This window comes from Urocampus carinirostris, chromosome 2 (assembly GCF_059441175.1).
Source record: "Urocampus carinirostris isolate Australia breed hairy pipefish chromosome 2, RoL_Ucar_1.0, whole genome shotgun sequence".
NCBI lineage: Eukaryota > Metazoa > Chordata > Actinopteri > Syngnathiformes > Syngnathidae > Urocampus > Urocampus carinirostris.
The window spans coordinates 69,562,114-69,584,921 of NC_142350.1; the positions used below are offsets into that span (position 1 = coordinate 69,562,114).

The 22,808-nt window shown below is 40.6% G+C and overlaps 1 protein-coding gene across 1 annotated transcript; it reads left to right on the top strand.

Moving 5' to 3' along the window:
- On the top strand, positions 1-21,556 carry cmtm6 (CKLF-like MARVEL transmembrane domain containing 6). Its single transcript, XM_088327658.1, has 6 exons — positions 1-45; positions 4,406-4,529; positions 11,749-11,925; positions 14,321-14,419; positions 16,405-16,576; positions 20,542-21,556. The coding sequence occupies exons 2-6, from the start codon at positions 4,413-4,415 to the stop codon at positions 20,604-20,606; spliced, it is 630 nt and encodes a 209-aa protein (XP_088183784.1). The 5' UTR covers positions 1-45; positions 4,406-4,412; the 3' UTR covers positions 20,607-21,556.
- The last annotated feature ends 1,252 nt before the right edge of the window (positions 21,557-22,808 follow it).

A 22,808-nucleotide genomic window follows, 5' to 3' on the forward strand; every position in this document is an offset into this window, starting at 1 on the left:
TTATTTTTGCAGGAAAGCTGCGCGACGATCGAATAAACTCAAGCGGTGAGTCGGAATCTTTTAGTAACTTCAACTTTTGTTTATTTGAATTACTTTTAAAAAGACGTCGACCCGATGTCGTAAATCCAACGTAGTTGAGTGAGCAACCGATGGAGGCGGAAACTTTCCCGCAGATTGTTTGAAGTTGAATTAAGTTCATTTTTAACGATATCTTTCATTTTCCACTCATTTAACAAACGCCCAAAAGTGTAATTATTTGTGAACAACGTCAATATTGACCGGATTCAAATGCGATGCAATATGATGTCATTCAATGACGTCCAGTAATTCTTAATGACCTTTGCAGTTTTCGTGCAAGGAAATTTCAAATGCTTTTAACAGCTTGTGACTTTCAGTTTATTGCTCTAAGACATTTTAAAATGCGTCACATACAAAAGTGTGCTTTCATTAAGTTCATTTTTGTTGCTTGTAAATCGGCAAGTGGTCTGAAAGGAGAAAGAATATAATCAGTGCTGAAGTTGCTCCGTTTTCTTGCTGAAAGTGGTTGAAATTCATTCGAATTCAATATAACTTGCCCATCGATATTTTTTTTTTAACTCAAACGAAGTACCGGTAAATCATATTCTTGCATCAGTGTCTGAAACTGATGAGAAAAAGTTAGCAGACACCGCCGACAACTCTGAAAAGTAAAAAAAAAAAATCCACCTAAAAGCATGTCTGCATCATTGAACGTTCCTTCTTATAATCCATTCTTTTCGCCACATCACTTACATTTTTAAATAAACTTACTCGTTAAATTATTCCCAATGAGGCCATTATCAGTGTCTGAAACCCCTGACAAAAAATTAGCGGACAGCAGGGCACAAAGTTGCCTGCCCCATTTTTCACAACTTGAAACACAATAAGACGACTAATAGCAAAAAACAAAAAAAAAAAAACAATATGATTCAAAATAGGATGACCATTTTAAAGTATACTTATCACAGTATCATCACCATCAGTCTGAAACAAGATACCCAAAAACTAATAATGCTCACAGATTAAAAAAAAAAAAAAAATCCACCTAAAAGCATGTCTGCATCATTGAACGTTCCTTGTTATAATCCATTTTTTTCGCCGCATCACTTACATTTTTAAATATACTTACTCGTTAAATTATTCTCAATAAGGCCATTATCAGACAAGATACCCAAAAACGAATAATGCCCACGGATTAAAAAATATCCACCTAAAAGCATGTCTGCATCATTGAACGTTCCTTGTTATAATCCATTCTTTTCGCCACATCACTTACATTTTTAAATATACCTACTCGTTAAATTATTCTCAATAAGGCCATTATCGGTGTCTGAAACCCTGACAAAAAGTTAGCGGACAGCAGGGCAGACAACTCTGAAAAGTTGCCTGCCCAGCCACAAAGTTGCCTGCCCCATTTTTCACAACTTGAAACACATTAAGGCGACTAATAGCAAAAAAAAAACCCAAAAACATTTTGATTATGATTCTAAATAGGATGACCATTTTAAAGTATACTTATCACAGTATCATCACCATCAGTCTGAAACAAGATACCCAAAAACTAATAATGCTCACAGATTAAAAAAAAAATCCACCTAAAAGCATGTCTGCATCATTGAACATAACATAACATAATCCATTCTTTTCGTCACATCACTTACATTTTTAAATAAACTTACTCGTTAAATTATTCCCAATAAAGCCATTATCAGTGTCTGAAACCCCTGACAAAAAGTTAGCGGACAGCCACAAAGTTGCCTGCCCCATTTTTCACAACTTGAAACACATTAAGGCGACTAATAGCAAAAAAAAACAAAAAACATTTTGATTATGATTCTAAATAGGATGACCATTTCAAAGTATACTTATCACAGTACAGTGGGACCTCGCTACTTCGCGGTTCGACGTTCGCGGCTTCAGAGCTTCGCGGTCTGTAATCGTTAAAAAGCGCTCACTCCCGGGCCGCGCGACGGAGCGAGTTCGGCGGACGCGGCGTCGCACGGCGCGACGCGAGAAAAGGCGGCGGGCGTGATCGGGCTCCCCCCGGTTACGACCCTAATAAGGATAAGCGGTGCAGATAATGAGATGAGATTTTTATTTTTTATTTATTTTTATTTTTTTGAAGGGGTTGCAAAATGAAGACTTTTAGGTGCGCCTTATAGTGCGGAAAATACGGTAATTCTATTTGCATGTATTTTTTCCTTCTACAGTGAAGGTCCAAGCGACTTCATTTTTGAACTTTTTTAATAATAAACCTCATTCATGTCGAGCAACGCAGTGTCTCACAACAAAATGTTCATCAACACTATATATGATATAAGGAAACACATGTAGAATATAACATGTTAAACTACATCAATAAACACGTTTGAAAAAAAGATTTTTTTGTATTTTGTAAGGGAAAATACGACAGTTTGTAACGGCATGGAGCCCAAAGTTTATATTCTTGCCTGAATTCTGACGAGTGGGCGTCTTAGCTGGAAACCAAGTGACACCATAGCTTGAAGCCTTACCTGGTCCCAGGTCAAATTTGAACACTATTTAATTTTGGCTCTCATTTGAATACAAAATCAGGTTGAACTTTCATTGGCTAGCCAATGTGTCAATCATTATTTGAATCGTTTACTATTGGTTTAAGATTTTTGAAGCAGAAGTAGGTCATGTGTTTTTTTTCTTAAATACAAGCCCTTTAATACAGAATACGGAACGTTAAAAAAAAAGCTCGCAATTGGCTGAGAGTGGTGTCAATCATTAGGTCAGAGACTAACGGCCATATTGGAAATCATCAGACGAGTCTGCGTTTATTTTTAAAATGGAGTAATAAAGCTAAAAAAGCGAATTACAACAAAGATCGTCAAACGATGCAGGAATGCTTTAAGGCGAATTTTTATATTTGTCAGCATTATTGTGTGTATTGGAGTAAATATGATACATTGTTGGATTCACTGGATGGTTCTGGATCTAAGGACTGCATGTGGATTCTTAAAAGCAGCGGAGTACCAGGGAATTCACTCAAATTGACTGGGCCATTATTTTTCAAAAAGGATCGACAGTAAATCGACTTATGCATATTTGTATTTGTTGTCTTTAATTAGGACGTATGAAACTGATTAAAAAAAAATAGTATACTGATTTATAGAAGTGCGTCTGTTCCAAATATTTTCACAATTCGTGCATACCGCACCAATATGTACATTTGTTTCATGCACCCGATGTTGATTTATTCTGTAAAGACATTCATAATCTTAATTTGCTACAAAACAGTTCCACGTTGTATTATAACAACAATAATTTGAAAAAGGTAAAGGTGGACCGATTATTAACCAGGCTGATTATCGGCACAGATATTTGAGAATTTGACGGATATTGGTATCGGTGTATTTTTTCATTCGACGGGCCACTTGTTTAGGCAGTCGAGCTCTCTCTCTCTGTCGTTCCCACTCTGTCCTTCCCCCGGCTTAACTACCCACCTGCGCCTTCTGATTGGATAAGTGACCGGGGGCGGAGCCATTGAAGCATAAGCTTTTCTGAATCCACACACTGTAAACATCGGCAGTGTGACTCAAGACCGCTGAGAATATTGAGATTTTGAAAAGTCCGTGCCGTGGTAGAAAAGCGCGTGTGTTTGTGTGTGGGATTAAGAGATAGCATTAAAAGTTTAGTACACTTGTTTTAGGGAAAAATAAATATTTAAATAAATAATAAATGATTCATTCGGAAAAAGGGAAATTATAACTTAAGGGGCTGTAGTCAATTCATGATCCCAAAGTTGAGAACCACCAGGAAAAGTATGTGCGTGTCTGTGTGCGGAGTCAAACTTTGGAACAATTTACAAGAGGAGATCAAACAATGTCCAACTCTTCACTTGTTCAAATTTAAATACAAAAAAAATGGGGTATGAGTGATACGAGAGATTGGGAATTGTGCGTCTACAATTATGGTTAATTTTGTTGTTATTGTTGCTATTGTTGTATCATAACTGTTGTTATTAATATTATTACTATTGTTGTTATTATGATTGGTGTATTTAATTAGGGAAGATGAAGGGGGAGGGAAAATAAGCATCTGCTTCTTACGACCTCTTTTCGAACATATTTTGTAATATTATTTTTCTTGTCTAGTTATTGTTTTTGTTCTGTTTTTATTTCAATGTTTCATTCATTCATTCAACATGGTGGAGACTGATATATTAGCTCTTATCATAACATTGGATCGTCAATCAAGCGTGAGTCTTTGTGATTTAGGAAAAAGGGTAAAAAGCAGGCTCAAGCGGAAGTTCTGAGTGATTAGCTGTTAGCGTTACATTAGTTAATCAATCTGGCTCTAAAACGGGAGTGCCCACACTTTTAAGTATTGATGACTCGACTAATTGTGCGTGTCTTTTCAGTTTCACGATGGCCGGAGAAGAAGTTTATTCCGCGACCACGGTGCCGAATCCGAACAGCGGCTGTTGCCTGGTTCCTTCAGAATATCTGGACAAATTGCGATTCGTCATCAAGGTCTTGGAAGTGGTGAGTCGGCTCAGGTGTTACCACTGGAAGGGTATCGCTTTAGAGCAGGGCTTGGGAACCTATGGCTGGCGAGCAAGATATGGCTCTGTTCATGAGTATGTATGGCTTGCAGATAAAATGCTACACTTGCAAATTTCCTCCGTGTCGTTTGATAAAATCGAGTTTGGTGCGTGCATAGCCGAATATACAAGATGTATCGCACCAAAACACCTTGTTCGGGCTGTACGTCGCGAAGAAATCCTTTATATAGAAGCTCATCAAATAATGTATGGTCACTGTTGAGACACTTATGATAAAACCCCACAGAACCAAACGTAAACCCCCAAAACGCCAACCGACCACACAGAGCTTAGAGATTAGGTGAGGATGGGCAGAGCTACAAACAGGGCGCACTTCCCGCTCCCCAGCGGTGTTTGCCCTGAAAGTCAATTTTTTTGGTATGCAGTATTTTGTTACATTTTTACATAGGAACTCTGCTTGCACCTTGTTTTAAAACAATAAAAAAAATAAAAAAATGAATCCTTAAAAATCTTAATTAACTGTGGAAGGGAGACAAATTTTAGGTGGTATATTTGTTGATACGGGGCACAGTCTCTGGTCTTATTATTATTATTTTAGAAATTGTATCAAATCATCTCATGCCAAACGACGAAATAAAATGCATTCAAAAATGAGCTTTTGTCTGGAGAGCAGGCGAGGCAGTTTTGCTGAATTTAAAATACATAGAGTAAGGCTCTCCCCCGAATGAAAAAAAAATCCACAGATATTTAGAATGATAAACCCCAATATTTTGAGATTTTCAGATCCAACCAACCAAAACCATGCACTGTGGAATTAGGACTTCCAGAAAGTTTTAGTTTTGGTGGAGTATTTGAGGGTTGTGAGGGAATCCGACGTCTAAATTCCAATATTCAGATATGGTTTCTGGTGATAGGGTTGTTGGTGATAGGAATGAGCGGAGGGGTGTTGTGAAAGGATAGTGGGCTGTTTAGACGTGTCTATGATACGGCAGGGGTAAACCAGTGAAAGCTATCGGGCTGTTGAACAGAAGAGTGTGTTGTGTCACCCTGACCCGAGTGACATGTCCGCTTTCTGGTGTCCCGTTTCATCTGGAGGGAGGAAAGCATGACCGACTTAGGTGCCTAATCTTTTTGGGTGTTCGGGCATTTGGGTTGGCCATGGTCCAAAAATTTTTGTGTGGGTTTCTCTTTCCAAATGTGCTTTGTCACTCGTTCGGATCTGCATGAGGTTCAGTGAAGTGTTTGAGGTGTTTCAAAAGATTCCATGCTGTGTGCATCCACTTGTAGGAACTTCTTTGTAGCGTCTAAGAACGTTTAGTGTCGTGTGTAGCCGTCTTCAAAGTTCAGGGTACTATCTCGGGGAATACGACCGGGTTTTCGGAGAATAAGTCGGGTTCTTTTTTATAGATTGGCCAGGCGTATCTATACATCTATCTATCTATCTATCTATCTATCTATCTATCTATCTCTATCTATCCCTATCAATCTATCTCTCTCTCTCTCTCTATCCAGACATCTATCTATCTATCTAAACATCTATCCATCTATCTAGACATCTATCTATCTAGACATCTATCTAGACATATCTATCCCTCCAGACATATATCTATGAAATGAAATGATCTGCATTTCTATAGCGCTTTCCAAGTCAATGACTTCCCAAAGCGCTTCACAATGTGCTCCACATTTCCCAATAGCGGCCTTGCAGCCATGTAAGGCGCTATCCTGCTTATTAGGGGTTCAGTGTCTTACCCAAGGACACTTCCACATGTAACACGGACCAGCCGGGATTCGAACTGGGATCCCTTGATCCCAAGACGAGCGCTCTACCTCCCGAGCCTACTGTCTATCTATCTATCCATCCATCTAGACATCTATCGATCTATCTAGATATCTGTCTGTCTAGATATCTATCTATCTAGCCATCCATCCATCTATCTATCTTATCTTTGAAATTATCAATACATATCATCTTTCACATTCTCATTTCAGGTATAATGTGTTATTTTCACACTTTGGGCGGCAATAGCTTAGTAAGTAGAGCGCTTGGGACCGAGAGGTTGCAGGTTTGATTCCCGGCTCCTCAGAGTTTAATGTCGACCAGCCGGCAGCGATGGGAACCCGCGATGTTGCATTCATGCAGTTTCTAGACAGATTTTTACATAGTACTCATGTCTTTCTTATTGCTGTTCAGCATGTTGTGTGTACTGTTACGCAATTCTAAATCTATTGCACCCTGGTCGTCCTGGAAGGGGGATTACCACTCGTGAGGCCCCTTCTCAAGGTTTCTTATTTTTGAGTCTTTCCTTGTCTGCATGCCAGTTTCAGATCAGGGGATGCAGTCCGTTATTTATATTTTTCTTTTGAAATAGCCGTTCAAGATGACATGTATGTTATTTGTGTGTGGTTGTATCAAAAGATAGGTGCCTCCTGGAGCCTTCCATGTCCTTTGAGAACCTTAAAGAAGGTTGATTGTCCTTGAAACGTTTAACTTGTGTTAACAATGCCGTACTAAGTTTAAAGAGCCTTTATTTTATTTTTTTCACTGCGCCTACCTGCTTTTATCATCAATATTCTGGCCACAGTGGATTAGGCGGGAGGGAGGATTGTAGGGTAGGAGAGCGATTTAATGCTCGAGGTTTTGTTTTATCCTAATAAGAAAATGGTGAAAGTAAGAAAAGGACCGTTTCATATACAATCAAAACGCCTTGAGTGTCGTTTGTAAGGAGCTGCAAACAATTGAGTCGGTCGAGCCGACAGAAAATACTGGTTTCGGTGGACCTGGCCGCGACTCGCCCTTCCTCCTGCGGCCTCTTGACAGGAAGTGACCAGCAGGAACCGAAAGCGCTGTTGTTAGCACAAAATCCTTGTTAGCTAAAACCCGCGTTAGCACATCGAGCTCGGAATATTGCAACGATTTTTTTTAAAAAGGTGGGAAAACACATAAGGGTGTCCTCTGTGATTACATTTTGCAATGATCACATTTCTTACCATGTTAGATAGATAAAAAGATACTTTATTCATTTCATTCAGACTTCCAGCATTCTCCTTGTGTCGAAAAATAAAATAATAAAATAAAGACATAGAATACAAAAATACCCAATATAACGCGTTGATATAGAGTATAAATAAAATGCACACTGTAATAAAAATAGGGTAATAAGCAAATGTAGGGGTGGAGTTTATTGTGGGATTTTACTCCCCCGGGTGGAGTTCATGAGCCTCATGGCATGAGGAAGAATGATGAAAGATGTTATTGGTAAAGAGCTGTTTTTTTTTTACATCTCCAGCACCAAAGCACTTATTTTTACGCGTTTTAAATTGTTGTTTTTGTTTTTTCATTACTTCAAATTTCAACCTAGAATCTTTTTTACACGACGACCATAACTTGTCAATGCCTCACGTGCAGCTTCTTCTCAAAGTTTCGTATTTTTCGTGGTGCTGAGGTTTATAGATTTTTCATTGCCCTCATGTAGGTTTCAGATCAGGGGATGTTGTAATGGCGTTTCGTGCAGACCTTTGAGACGATATGTGATTGAGGAAGGTTCCTTCACTCAGGAGATGAAGCAACGCTTAGGGCAGGGGTGTGCAGACTTCTAAGAAAGCGGGCCAGATTTGGTATTCTTTAAGAAATTCACCCTCCGTCAAAGGTTTGCAGTGCTTGGAGATCAGACCTGGTAGCTCACCTTTGTAGCATCTTCATTTGACTCACGGCGTCTCATGCAAAAGCGCTGCTGTGCTGTTAAAACAGCTTCCAGTTGCTACACCTTTTCACAGCGTTTGTTTCCGGTTAGCTTTTTGTAGTCAGAATGGTTTGTCTTGATATTATATTATTTGAAAACATCCACAGTCTCTTGGCAATGTTTACTAATTTCGGATTTCTGTTAAAAATACTCAATTTTCCACTCGTAATAATAAATAATAGTATTAATAATAATGATAATGATACATTTGACTTCAGAGCGCCTTTCATGACACCCAAAATTATTGTACAGAAAACATAAATCGACAAAATAACAAGACTGAAATAAAAAAGTAAAATTAAAAAAACGGGGAGGGGTATGTGAAGCAGATGATTATCAAACAGTCAGAAATATAAAACGGCAAGCCAAATTTGTCACAAATGAAGCACTTTGAGACTCTTTGTGATTAAGGGGTGTCATAAATAAACTTGACTCGACAAGTCTAAAGAGGTGGGTTTTGAGTCCGGATTTGAAAGTGGACAGGGTGGCAAAATTCCGGAGGTCAGATGGAAATGAGTTCCAGGGCTGGGGGGGCAGAGCGGCTGAAAGCAATGCTCCACACGGAGCTGAGACGGGCAGTGGGTACAGTGAGACGGAGGGAGGAGGAAGAAACGAAGGTCCGAGATGGCATGGCAATGTGAAGGAGGTCGGAGAGGGAGAGAGGAGCAAGGTTATGGGTGGGGGTTTTAGTGATGATTGTCCTGGAAGCGGTGGCCCTCACAGTCAACTTTCCTTGTTTTATTTGCAGTTGCTATGTGAGAAATGGGGTTGGCTAAAACTCTTAAAAGCCAAGGGCAAGGTAACCAAAGGGCTACTGCTATCTTCTGGTGAAATAGTGATATTTTTTTTAATTTATTCTTTTTCTTATGTAAAAACTGGCAGGCCACATATTAATAATTTTGTGGCAGGCTGCGAGCCGGTAAAATCTGATCATGGACGGTAACTGGTCCCTGTCCCGGACTTTGGACTTGCCTAAGTTAGGGTAAAAACGTTTTATTTGGATTTCTTTTCCAAGACCAAGCACATTTTATCAGTCTACGTACAATACACAACTTGGGACAGAGACCTTTACTTTGGACCATGCCCGGAAATTGGACATTTCATGATTTGGACCGAGCAGCACGGCGGCGCAGTGGTTAGCGCTTGTGCGGCACAGTTCATGTCATGGGAACCTGTCGTGGGTTCAAATCCAGCTCCAGACTTTCTGTGCGGAGTTTGTATGTTCTCCCCGTGCTTGCGTGGGTTTCCTCCGGGCACTCCGGTTTCCTCCCACATTCCAAAAACATGCATTTCAGGTGAATTGGCCGGTCCAAATTGTCCCTAGGTGTGAATGAGCGAATGAGTTGTCTGTCCCCGTGTGCCCTGCAATTGGCTGGCAACCAGTTCAGGGTGTCCCCTGCCCACTGCCCGAAGATGGCTGGGATGGGCTCCAGCCCCCCCGCGACCCTAATGAGGATAAGCGGTACGGCTAATGAGATGAGATGAGATGATTTGGACCATAGCTAAAAATTCTGCCAGGTAATGTGTATTGTGTGCAAAAAATATTTGTGTTTTTAAGTTTTGTTTGTAATATGTTTATTTTTTTTATTTAAATTAGTTCTCAAAAGACATTTACTATTTAATACTATTTAATAGTCTTGAAATAACTTGCCTTAAGCTGTGGGAACCCTAAAAAAATACTATTGCACGAAACCATGAATTACATTGCTTTATTTAGGAGACTGCTTTTATAGGCTATTGTACTTATTTTTATTGCAATTTTGTTACAAAGCACCTTTTTCTCTCATTGTATTATTATTATAACTTAGGCCAGTTTTTTTGCTTATTTATCCTGATAGACTTTTATCCTTTTTCTCTTCTAAGTCTCAAGTCATGTTTATTTGTGACTCCTTTAATTACAAGGAGTCTCAAAAGGATTATTGCAAGCCACAGACTATTATGACACCGTCCCCTGATCTAAAACCTAAATGAGGGCAAGGAAAAACTCAAAAACCTCAAGTCAAGTCGTGTTTATTTGTTTAGCCCTGAATCACAAGGAGTCTTAAAGGGCTGCACAGACTATTGCAAACCACAGACAATTATGACAGCATCCCCTGATCTAAAACCTACATGAGGGCAAATAATACACATTATCAACATAAAATATAGGTTATTCGTATGCTATAGAGTAGAAGTGTGTTTTAAGCTTCGATTGAAACATTTCCACTGAGGTTGCAGATCAAATCTCAGGGGAAAGAGCATTCCACAGCACCGGGGCCCCTAATGGAAAACACTGTCGGATTTCTTCTTGGCTCTTGGGATCACAAGTAGACCAGCGTTTTCAGAGGGAAGGCTCCGGACCGGAACTTAGATATGAGGGAGAAAGTCCATGCCTGATTTTGTATTCTACCAACAGAACCTTAAAATCACATCTTAAGCTAACAGGGAGCTAATGCAGGTTAGCTAAAATCAGGTTCATGTGATCAAACTTTGTCTTAGTTAAAAGCCTGGCTGCAGCATTTTGGACCGGCTGAAGGCTCTTGATTTTGGACTTCGGGAGACCGGAGAGTAGTGCGTTACAGTCATCGAGATGGGAGGTAATAAACACATGAATTATAATAACAGAATCGAACTGGGACATCGTGGGGCGAATTTTAGCAATGTTGCGAAGATGGAAAAAAGCTGTTCTAGTCATATTCTTAACGTGTGTTTAGAAGGACTTAATGGGGTCAAATAGGACACCTCAATTTTTAACTGAGTCACTCTGGGTGATATTACATTTGTCAATGTTCAGAGCAATTTTTGAGTCACGGCATTTAGATGGACCAATAACTAACATTTCGGTCTTTTCTGAGTTAAGGCGCAAGAAATTGAGTGACATCCACTCTTTTATCTCGGTGAGGCAGGCCTCCAAATTTCCCAAAAAATTTAGTGTGACAGATTCCTCCATCGGAAGATATAGTTGAGTGTCATTATACTTGCGAATAATAACACCTAATGGAAGCATGTAAATGCTGAAAAGAAGGGGGCCAAGTACGGAACCCTGCGGAACACCACAGGTAACACTAAAGGGCTCAGATGTCATTTTACCCTATTTAACACAGTGTGTCCTATCTGAGAGGTAGGATCTGAACCATGAGAGGACGGTTCCTGAGAGACCAATCTATTTTTCCAACCGTTCTAGGAAGATATTATGGTCCACAGTGTCAAAGGCAGCAGCAAGAGTGATAAAGCGTCGGAGTCCATTGCCAGTAGAAGATCATTGGTTACGTTAATCAGTTCTGTCTCAGTAGAGTGGTTAGCCCTGAATCCTGATTGCATCGATTCAAAAAGATTGTTCTCGGATATGAAATTATTCAGCTGCTGTTTCACGTCTAAACTCGTTGCATACAATGTTTCCCAACGTCGATGTAAATGACAATAAAGGCAATGTATTTAATCTCGTGTCCAACTCCCGTCCGGGCATTCTCTTTGCAGTTCCTGTCGCTGGTGGCTTTTATCCTGGAAGAAGTGGTGCCCGTGTGCCTGAACTGCACGGCCCTGGAGTTCTTTGAGTTTGTCAGCTGCACGGCCTTCCTCTTCACCTTCCTGCTTCTCGTCCTTCTCTCCACTCGGCTGCATCGTCGAGTGGGAATCGCCTGCTGGCCCCAGATGGTAAGCTCCGCACCGATGCCATAGGGGAAGTCACTTTTTTTAGATGATTAGAGATTTTAAGGGATCATAAAAGACCATTTTTTGACCAATTGGCAACAGGACATGTAGTGTTCCTCCCCAGAATCATGCAGACATGTTGCAAATTATCCTCAGGTGAATACAAGACTCTCTCTTGAAAATCAGAGGGGGATTGTAGTTATTAGCGTATGCGTAGCGCTCAGTTCTGATTGGAGATATTGGAACTTTGCTTACCGTGTCCCTGGGGGACTTGTGACGGTTTTACCTACACTTTCTACGCTATCTCTTAATACCAATAACGTTTTTTAACCACGGACACAGGTTCTGTTGAAACTTCGACCGCACTTTTTGTTTGAAGTTAATTGTTGATGTTGGTGTATTAACATTTTTATTAATTGTGAAAAAAAAATAATCTGGGAGCTATTTAAGTTATTATGTACCTTTTTATACGAGTTGCTGTTAAGTCTAATTTTATTTCCTGTACTGTTAGTTTTTGGTTCAAGTAATGTAAATGTAATATGATGTACACAGTGAAGCCTTGTTACGGGGGTTACGTTCCAAAAACCTAATTTGGCATATACGTGTACATAGTAAAGCACAATATTATTGACACTGTCACGATCCTGCACCCATGTTGTTTTTTGCGGCTCTCTCTCTTGTCCTCCTACCTTTTATTAATATCCCTTCCCCTTGGTTCCTTGCTAGTTCCTTGTCTTCTTTACATCCCAAGCATCCTTCATTTGACAGGATGACGAGATTCCTAAATTTATTTAGTGTTAAAAGCTCCAGAGAGCTATTCAAGTTTTATTTTGATTCATAACAATTTGTTTTTGTTTTTGCATTATCAAACACTTCTTATGGGAATTTGGATGCTTGGTGTTTGTTATCGGCCTCCTCTTAAGGTTTTTAAAAAAATAAAAAAATGATGTCCATATCTTGTCAAATAATGTCAAACCCCTGTCAAGAATTGTGAAGCCTTTCCAACGTCACGTGAACAAAAGGAGGGCCTCCGTGTCCGGACAGGAAGTCTTATAAAAAATGCTGAGTTGGCATCTTCCTGATAAAACATATTCTTGTACCCTCATTTTTTTTCTTTTTTTGCGTGCCGTCTATGTAAATGACACAAAATGCATACATTTTGTAAATATGAAGTACAAACGGTCAGTTCGGCAGCACGGCGGCGCAGTGGTTAGCGCGTGTGCGGCACAGTTCTAAGGTCTTGGGAACCTCCTGTGTGGGTTCGAATCCAGCTACCGGACTTCCTGTGCGGAGTTTGTATGTTCTCCCCGTGCTTGCGTGGGTTTCCTCCGGGCACTCCGGTTTCCTCCCACATTCCAAAGACATGCATTTCAGGTGGATTGGCCGGTCCAAATTGTCCCTAGGTGCGAATGAGCGAGCGAGTTGTCTGTTCCTGTGTGCCCTGCGATTGGCTGGCAACCAGTTCAGGGTGTCCCCTGCCCACTGCCTGATGATTGCTGGGGTGGGCTCCAGCACCCCCGTGACCCTACTGAGGATAAGCGGTGCAGCTAATGAGATGAGACGAGACAAGGTCAGTTCACATTAAGTGCAAAGTAATATATCCAGTGAGAGTAAGAAGTCTTGAAACCCTTGCTGATTTTGTTGGTTTGCCCACGAATGAGGACATGACGATTCAAAACTGTATTCTAATGTTGTCAAGGAAGAATGGGCCAAAATACTCCCTGGTATGTGTGCTAACGTCTGACTGCATGATGGAAGAGTCTGTCCTTGAGCCTGCTGCTTCTGTATTTGAGACGACAGCAGGTTGAAGATGCTTGGCTTACCGGAAGCTTAGACATACACTGTATGTGGATGGATACAACTGTGGTATCCACCATGAAGGGAGTTTTCACTATTGCTGCATGAAAGGTTTACCCATTGACAGCAGTGCTTTTGGCTAGCGGGATCAAAAACTTGCTTCCCTTAATGATATCCAAATTGATTAAAAGATAATATTTAAAGCTATATTCTGGATTTTGTTTTTGACGTTTTGTCTCCATCAGGGCGGCAACAACTAATCTATCCGATTGATTCAAGTCAATTATTAAAAGTGTTGGCAGCTATTTGGATCATCAATCATTGTTTTTTACATGATAGAACATTCTGTTGTTCTGTGCACTAGTTTTCTATCCGTCCAAAACCCCAATATTTGAATAAAGAGGAGGAAATTCAAAATGATTTTGTAAAATCCAATTGAAGATTTGAAAAATGAATCGACTGGTCAATCGATTACGAAAGTAATCGTGAGTTGCAGCCCTGCTCTCCGTGTTACAAAACCGGCAAGGGATCGATTGTGTTTGACTCTGGCTGTATATGAATGATAACACCGCAATGATGGTTTACCCTTGTCGCGTCGCAGGACTTTGTGTACACGCTGGCGATGGCCATTTTCTTCTTCGTGGCCTCCATCGTGTTCGGTGCCATCAACTCTGGCACTCCTCTAGAGAAAAGTGCTGTGGTAAGGATATCTCTCTTTGTTAAGTTGCTGTTTTTTTTTATCTTTCCTGTATTTTTATGAATTCTTTTGTCCTTCTGCACCTCCTCATTCCCTGACTTGATTTTCTCCTTTCTACCTGTTTTTTTCTTTATTTCTGTTTTTCCTGATGTGGGATGACGTTGTTGCAAGAGGGCACAAGCTGAAATGCTGAGGGAGCCGTGTCTCTGTCTGCCCTAACGGCGCTGAAGACGGGTAGCTCCTTGTTAGCATCCGGGATGCTAGCCAAGTTTCCGTAAAACACAACAAACTGCACTCCCTGTACACTTTCGCAAGGAGTCGATTCCTCGAATAAACGCATTTTTGTGCGTTAAAACGATAGGATAGAAAGTACCGTAAATTCCGGACTATAGAGTGCACCTGATTATAAGCCGCACCCACCACATTTTAAGAGGAAAACCGATTTTGTACTTACACAAGCCGCACCTGTATATAAGCCGCATGCGAACCCAAACCCGACTTTAAGTCCTGCGATTGAAACTAAATGTCCTTCATTAAAGTACACGGTCCAAAAATCACAGCCGGCAAAATAAACGGAAAATGATACCGGTACTTAAGGTTTGATGCAGGCCTGCAGAGTCCGGGTCCCGTTGAAAGTAATCCAAGGAAAAAAGTGTACATTTCCAAAGGTAAGGGTGGGAAAAATATACATCCACTATTATCCGCCGCCTCCACAAACAGGTCTGTCTGTTCCTCACCTTTACCCCACTTCCCGTCACCCCCCGTTTGTTCCGCCCCTCCTTTTTCATTCACCCGTGCAAAACATATCAGAATAAGTGTCTCAAATAAAAAACAAATAAATACATTACAGAAATATACAGATGCAAATACATATTATACATGGGTTACACATATTTACAAAGAAAGACGGTACACCGAGAGAGTTTTCAGAGCGTTAATAATAATAATATAACTTTCATCCCAAACGCTGCCTGTGACAGGGCAGTTAATGGTAGCAACATGCTTGCAACACGCTAGGAACACAGTAAACAGGTCAGGTAAAAAAAAACATTCCGCACTTGTAAAAATCACGGTAAACCGTCCTCATCTTCCTCCTTAGAACTGAAGCCATCAAAGTCGTCTTCCTCAGTGTCGGAAAGAAACTTTGTCATATAGACGTCGTCCCACGCTCCCTTATTCCAAAACACGCTAGCAACACGCTCGCAACACAGTAAACAGGTCTGGTAAAAAAAACATACCGTACTTGTAAAAATCACGGTAAACCGTCTGGACTGCTCGATTGCTTTTAGCTTGAAAGCTGCGTCATGTGCCTTTCTTTTTGCATTTTGCATGATGAGGGTATGTTTACGCTTATTTAATTTATGCACAAGCCAAGAAGTTGCAGTCTTCCTCGGCGCATATATTCCACCGGTCTAAATCTTACCTGTACTCGAGCGCCGCTGGCGGCCTTTAGAAAAATGACATAAATTGGCTGCATTACTGAATAAGCCGCAGGGTTGAAAGTTTGGGAAGAAAGTACCGGCTTATCGTCCGGAATTTACGGTAATCCAAAGTGTAGTTGTCAAACGGAACGAAAAACACTGAAGATAGAAGCAAACACTTAAAACAATAAATCACAAAAAGAGCGAAATAACACTGAGCTGCTGGAAAGGCTGCCGCTCGCGGCGGCGCCTATGATGCCATCCATATACGGCTTGCGGGCCATAGGTTCCTGTTAAAGTTAAAACTTATATAAACTCTATGTTGGCAGAATTACTCAAATAAAAACAAGCATTAAGGTAAATAAATTTCCCAAGCGGAAGAGCCACGACCTTGGCAGCACCGGCCCCTCTTGTGTGTGTAGTTAACTTTATTCACACAGGAAACAGAAAAATACTCCGGAAATGTGACTTCAAAATAAAAGAGTACAAGACTGATAAACGTACAAGAGATGCAATTCGACTGATTATTGAAACGTTCTTTTGAAATGTATTTTTTTTTCCCGTCAGGCGTTCGGCTTCCTGGCGTCTTTCGCTTTCATGGCAGACCTTTTCCTATTTTGGAGAAGCCGCGGACTTCCTTTCAGCAAAGGAGAAAAGGAACAGCCGACCAACAGCTTCCCGCGTTCAGAAACCGACCGGGAAGCTCCCGCCGAGACGGCCAAACTCACCACGGAACCCGGTGCTGCAGAATGATTTTTTTGGGGGGTTTTTGTTTCTGTCTTTTGTGTGAAAGGTCAAACATTTGAGACTTTTGGGGGGGGGGGTCTTCTTGTTTTCTTGCCTTACTTTGTAGTAGTGAGGCCAGCCACTCAGGAAATAAACCATTCACCATTCCACTGAAAGAAGGAAGGTCCGCCATTTTCTTTTCCTCCAAATTGAAGAAGGTGTTCCACCTTTGTTGCGTTGCGTTATTGCTGTTTTTTGTTCCTACCTTGTTCAAGTTCAGTTCTTCTTTATGGTCTGTCACGTGTTAAGTTTAGCTGTCCAATTGTTGGCTAGTGGAGAAATTCGAAAAGGTTGACTTGATTTAACCCTTTAATGTTCTGGCAGGCCGACCGACTGTTGATGAACAAAATCGTGTCTTCACGATGCCACAAGGCACCGTTGGAAATTCAATATCAAAATGTAGCCTTGACCAAATTGTTTAAATGAGTTATCTGACAAACACGACCTACATTTGCTCGTTTCTTGACGGAAAAGACGAACATGAAGCCGACATTTTCACATGGGGAAAGATTTCATTTCATTATCAATTTAACTACCTAAGGTCACCCCTCTTGAGGGATATGACCATGGTAGATAGTTAAATTGATCTCTCTATCTATTTACTCTAAGTGTACTCCATCAAAAATGGACAAATTAGTGTTGTTGGAGTCTCATGGAAGCACTCTTCTGAAGTCCTCCCTCTTATTGGCCATCTTCTCCCCGCATAATGGCGTGCCGACTCCTCCCATGGGCGTGCCAAAGAAGCCTCCTGTTAGGTTTAAGTCCCCAACATTTATGTTAAAACGCTCTGAAATAAATAGACAATAGAGAATCTGATCAGTTTAGATAATATCTTGCAAAGAGAGCGATCGAAGATTGTATACCGCCAATCTCCCAAATAACTCTGAAGAAATCTTCGATCTCACTCCTCTTTTTATTAGGGTTCGCCCTATCGTACATAAGTCTCAACTTCTCTAAAGGGAGGGGTTCTATCTAACTGGTTGAGACTGCATTCTAACTGTTGCTACGCAGAGTTAATGAATCTTCTTTCGCACGCCTTGCTTTTCGCCCGATGATCACAATTGGTTTCTGTTTGGACACCTCCTTTCTTCTAAGGCTTTCAGTGAAAAACAACTTGAGTTATTGCATGCATAAAAGGAATATTATTACACAGATTATTCCAGGGCAAGTTGCACCCATTGGTATGTGAGATAAAGAGACAGACTGTACAAAAAACAACTCATGGCCAACTCTACAAAAAGGGCTGAGAAGACTTATAACATATTAATGTCAACTGTAGGATAAATATATGTATATCATTCCAACACCTCCCCCCTGGGCTTCACCATCCCGGAGAAGAGTCCCGATGTCTGGGGTATTCAAAACAACACCAAGCGTTTCTACATCATCAGGGCCTTTCTGCGTCTGGATGTGCTGATTATCTTATCAGCCTTACGTCCCATTCCCGCCGTTCCTGTAAACAACATTTTCCACCAGGTAGCCCTGACTTCGTACCACAGCCCAGTCAGTGAATATCTTTTGCATTAAATGTAATTTGTATTTAATCGTATAAAATCCTTTATAGTCCAATGTATAAAATCTTTCAGCACTGAAATCCGCCGCGCCGCATATCATTGGAAAGCGCCAACTCTTCAAATTCAAGATAGGATTTCAAAAATTTCCTCATCACAGAAACGATCATTAATCTTAAACGAGATACCCAAAAACTCTAAAGCCGTTATAACTCACCCACAAAGGGCTGTGATAGTCCACTCATATCACGATTCCCCGCAAAATTGGTCTGGTTACAATCAGGACTGTCCAGTGATTCCAACTATGTAAAATATTTACTCCAAAACACTCGAAAAATATAAAAACCCGCCTAAAAGCATTCCTGCATCAATTACGATCCTTTTGTTAATCAGTTCGTTTGGATCCATAATTCCCCTTTAAAAATAAACACACTCGTCAGATCATTTCCATTATGGCCGTTAACTTCTGACATTTTGATTGACTCTTGAGCTTTTTTTTCACAATCCTTTGCCTGCGATAGCCTATGAGGGCTTGTATTTATAAAATCCGACATGACAACTTTGGCCTCAAATACTGACTAATTCAAATGTTGATTGACACGGTGAGTCAAAATAAGCGTGTACTAATGCAACCGTGTGATTTCCAATTTTGCACAACCAGTGATTGACTTCTGGGCAAAGAAGGCAAACATTTACAACTCTTTCGCAATGTCTAAAAATTGGCCAAAATAACATACACGGTTTTAAAAACTTTAGTGTCGTCAACAGGGTTGGGTAGGGTTACTTTAACTGGATTACTTTCAATGACTTTTGGATGACTCCAATACCAAATATGCTAATAAAAGACAAAAGAAACTAAATAGGAATAAAATGACTCAATTCTGTGCAGGCTTGGGGAGTAACGGAATAAATGGAACGGCCAAAATGATGTTGGCAAGCTGTTTGGATTTATTTTCATTTTTTTCTGTCGCATTTTATATTTGTTTTGCTGGAGATCAAAGAGATCAAAGCCAGGAGAGAAAGCTTACCATGTGTTGTGAGTCATCATTTTATTCCTATTGAGTTTCTTTTGTCTTTTATTAGCATATTTGCTATTGGAGTCATCCAAAAGTAATTGAAAGTAATCCAGTTAAAGTAACCCTACCCAACCCTGGCTATTAGTGACCGATTCAAATGTTGATTGACGCGGTGAGTCAAAATAAACGTGGTATCCATTTTTACCTGTAATTTCCATGCACAAGTGTGCACCACCAGGGATAGACTTCTGGAAAGAGAAGTCAAACATTTACAGCTTTTTCGCAATGTCTAAAAATTGGCCAAAATAACATACACTGTTTTGAAAACTTTAGTGTCTTCAACTGGTGTTCTCCAAATGGCCACTTTTGCAAACGCATAGACATACCTTTAGAAAACAGGTCGATGGCCGGGACGGAGGAGAAAAAAACAAACGCGTACAGAAAAGAGGTCGGCAACGGGTATCAGGCCGGAAGTGGGGCAGGATCGTGTCGGAGAGTACAAAAGCTTGCCCAGCTGAGAGCATAGGTTCGCAGACAGTCCGACGGGTTCCTTTCGGAAGACGGGATTTTAAAAAGAGTCCAACAGCCAATCAGGGGCCCGAATCAGTAATCATGACAGTTTCCAGTGTCCTATCCATCACACAATCAAACGCTATCCAGCATCGATGTTAGGTTAACCCCAACACTTATAATAAAACCTGCACTCAAAAAGACGCAGAGACGTGAGTATCACTAACTTGCAAGGAGAAATGACCATAGACTGCCTGTTACAGTTTACTAGACACTCTGAAAAAGTCTATTTTTTCCCTTGCCTTTTTATTGTATAAGGAACGCCCTAGTTTACGTAATGTTTCTTCTGCTTAAGGTAGGGGGAGTGACAAAAAAACAGTTTGAGATCTGTTTTCACAACAACATCTTATCGTATCAACACCTGTTTAAACTTACAACAACATGTTATTGTATCAACAATATTACTACTATTGAACTAGGCGAGAATGGTACACTAAGCAAGAATAGAACACAATATGCAACAGTAGAATAACTTATTTCCAGTTTAAATCCATCAATCGACAAGCAAAACTAATTTTTTTGACCAAAAGCATCGTACTTCAAGATGTTCTCCATGTAAGCCGGGACTGATGAAAAAGGAGAGTGACTGTTAAAGTGATAAATCGATAACAATTACTAACTGATGAATCCAGAATATTCTTTCCCTATCAATTGTCAAGGCTTTAGGTACTCGAAACTGTTGGAAAATTTGCTTTCTTTCTTAAAACACTTGAATCTTTCTGTGTAGATAGATAGATAGATACTTTATTCATCCCGTAGGGAAATTCACACTTCCAGCAGTCTACCCCGTTGTTTATTAACAGATGAACATGATGCCCTAGGGGTGCTTGTAGCGGAGTGGATGACGTCACACGCTAGTCCAAAAGTTCGACATCCCTGCGGCTGATGGAAATCTTTTCTTTGTGAAAATCCAGGGATACACCACCTCGTGTTAGCAAGTCCGCCTACTCTACGATTCCCCCCGGCTTTCGTGTCTCTGTATAGCGGCGTTGAAGCCGGGTAGCTCCGGGTGGCTACACGTTAGCGTCCGGAATGCTAAACGTGAGCCAGGCCACGTACAACTGCTGTAATGTCTTACTCCTTTGTTTTCTATCATTAGAATGCATACCAGTTTAGGAATAATCACGTCTTTCTATTGTTAAATGGTTAACCTCATACTCAGGGTTGGGTAGGGTTACTTGAACTGGATTACTTTCAATGACTTTTGGATGACTCCAATACCAAATATGCTAAGAAAAGACAAAAGAAACGAAATAGGAATAAAATTACTCCATTTTGCGCAGGCTTGGGGAGTAACGGAATACATGGAAGGGCAAAAATGATGTTTAGATTTATTTTTATTTTGTTTCTGTCGCATTTTATGTTATTTTTGCCGGAGACCAAAGAGATCAAAGCCAGGAGAGAAAGCTTACCACGTGTTGTGAGTCATCATCTTATTCCTATTTAGTTTCTTTTGTCTTTTATTAGCATCTTTGCTATTGGAGTAATCCAAAAGCAATTGAAAGTAATCCAGTTAAAGTAACCCTACCCAACCCTGTGAGTCATACTTGAACCATCTTGGAAATTACAAATAATGAAATGTTTATATTTTGTTTGGAAATATATTGTACATGTATTGATTTGCATGCCCCCAAAAGAATGTGGACTTAAAATGATGAAACCCCAATTAGAAAGCATTGATGATCAATTTGAACCTTTAAAAAATTCTTAATATTCAATTCTTAATCTCTGTATAGGTAGGAATCCTGCAAACATCATATTGTATGGATAAAATGTCAGCTGACTTGACTGTATTATCATTGCATTTATTTTTGCTGGTGTCTCAGAATTAAAATTGATTATCTGGTCCTTGTATTATTCTTGTCTAAGTAATTCACAGGGTTCGTACGGGTGCTTAAAATCCGTGAATCTGCTTGAATTTTAATGTTTTCAAAGTCAGGGAAATGGGTGAATTATCGCTGAAGCACTTGAAAATTCTTGAAATTGTGTCAAGTAGCGGAGCGGGAAGCAGAAAATAAGGACCCGTTCGCGTAGACGTACTCACACAATTTATTGGGGAAAGCAAAGTTGTCCAAAGAACAAACGGACCAGACCAAAAACAAAGCAGGATCAAATTGGGGCGGCAGTAGCTCAGGAGGTAGAGCGATCGTTTTAGGATTAAGGGATCCCAGTTCGAATCCCGGCTTGTCCCTGTTACATGTCGTAGTGTCCTTGGGTAAGACACTGAACCCTAAATACCCCCAATAAGCAGGTTAGCGCCTTAGATGGCAGCACGGATCACGGCCGCTATTGGGAAATGTGAAGCACAATGTAAAGCGCTTTGGGAAGTCATTGACTTGAAAAGCGCTATAGAAATGCAGATCATTTCATTTTCGTCTGGGGATCATAAGATCGCAGGTTCGAATCCCGGCTCCTCCGTGTTACATGTCGAAGTGTCCTTGGGTAAGACACTGAACCCCTAATGCCCCCAATATGCAGGTTAGCGCCTTAGATGGCTGCACCGCCGCTATTGGGAAATGTGAAGCACACTTTAAAGCGCTTTGGGAAGTCATTGACTTGAAAAGCGCTATAGAAATGCAGATCATTTCATTTCATAACGCAGGCAGATTTACAGACGAGGCATTTCTCAAAATTAAGAACTTGCAGGAATCTCACAGAAGGTTTCACTTAAGTTTAACAAGTATAACAAATGCTACAGCAAAGCACAGTTCAAAGGAACGCATTTAAGTACTACCAGAAGCAATCAGTCAAATGCGTCTCAGCCGGTGTCCATGGGCGGGGCCAACTGGGAGCCGAGGCAACCGCGCCAGAATCCGGCGCTACCCGGATGGAACCAGCTGGGCGCCACGGCAATCGCGCCAGACATGACAAATTATTGCCAATGTCACGTTTCATGGCAGTCTGTGTCAGGGACCATAAACGGAGACAGATCTCACTTGCGTTCGTTTTTTCTTAGCTTTATTTCGAAGGAGGAAATTGCTTGTGCTAGCAGCAGGATAGCGACTTTAGTCATCAAAGTCAACCAAAAAGAAAACATTTAGATCGGAGCTGGATTCTTTCCTTTGAACGTACTAGAAAAAATGGTCTT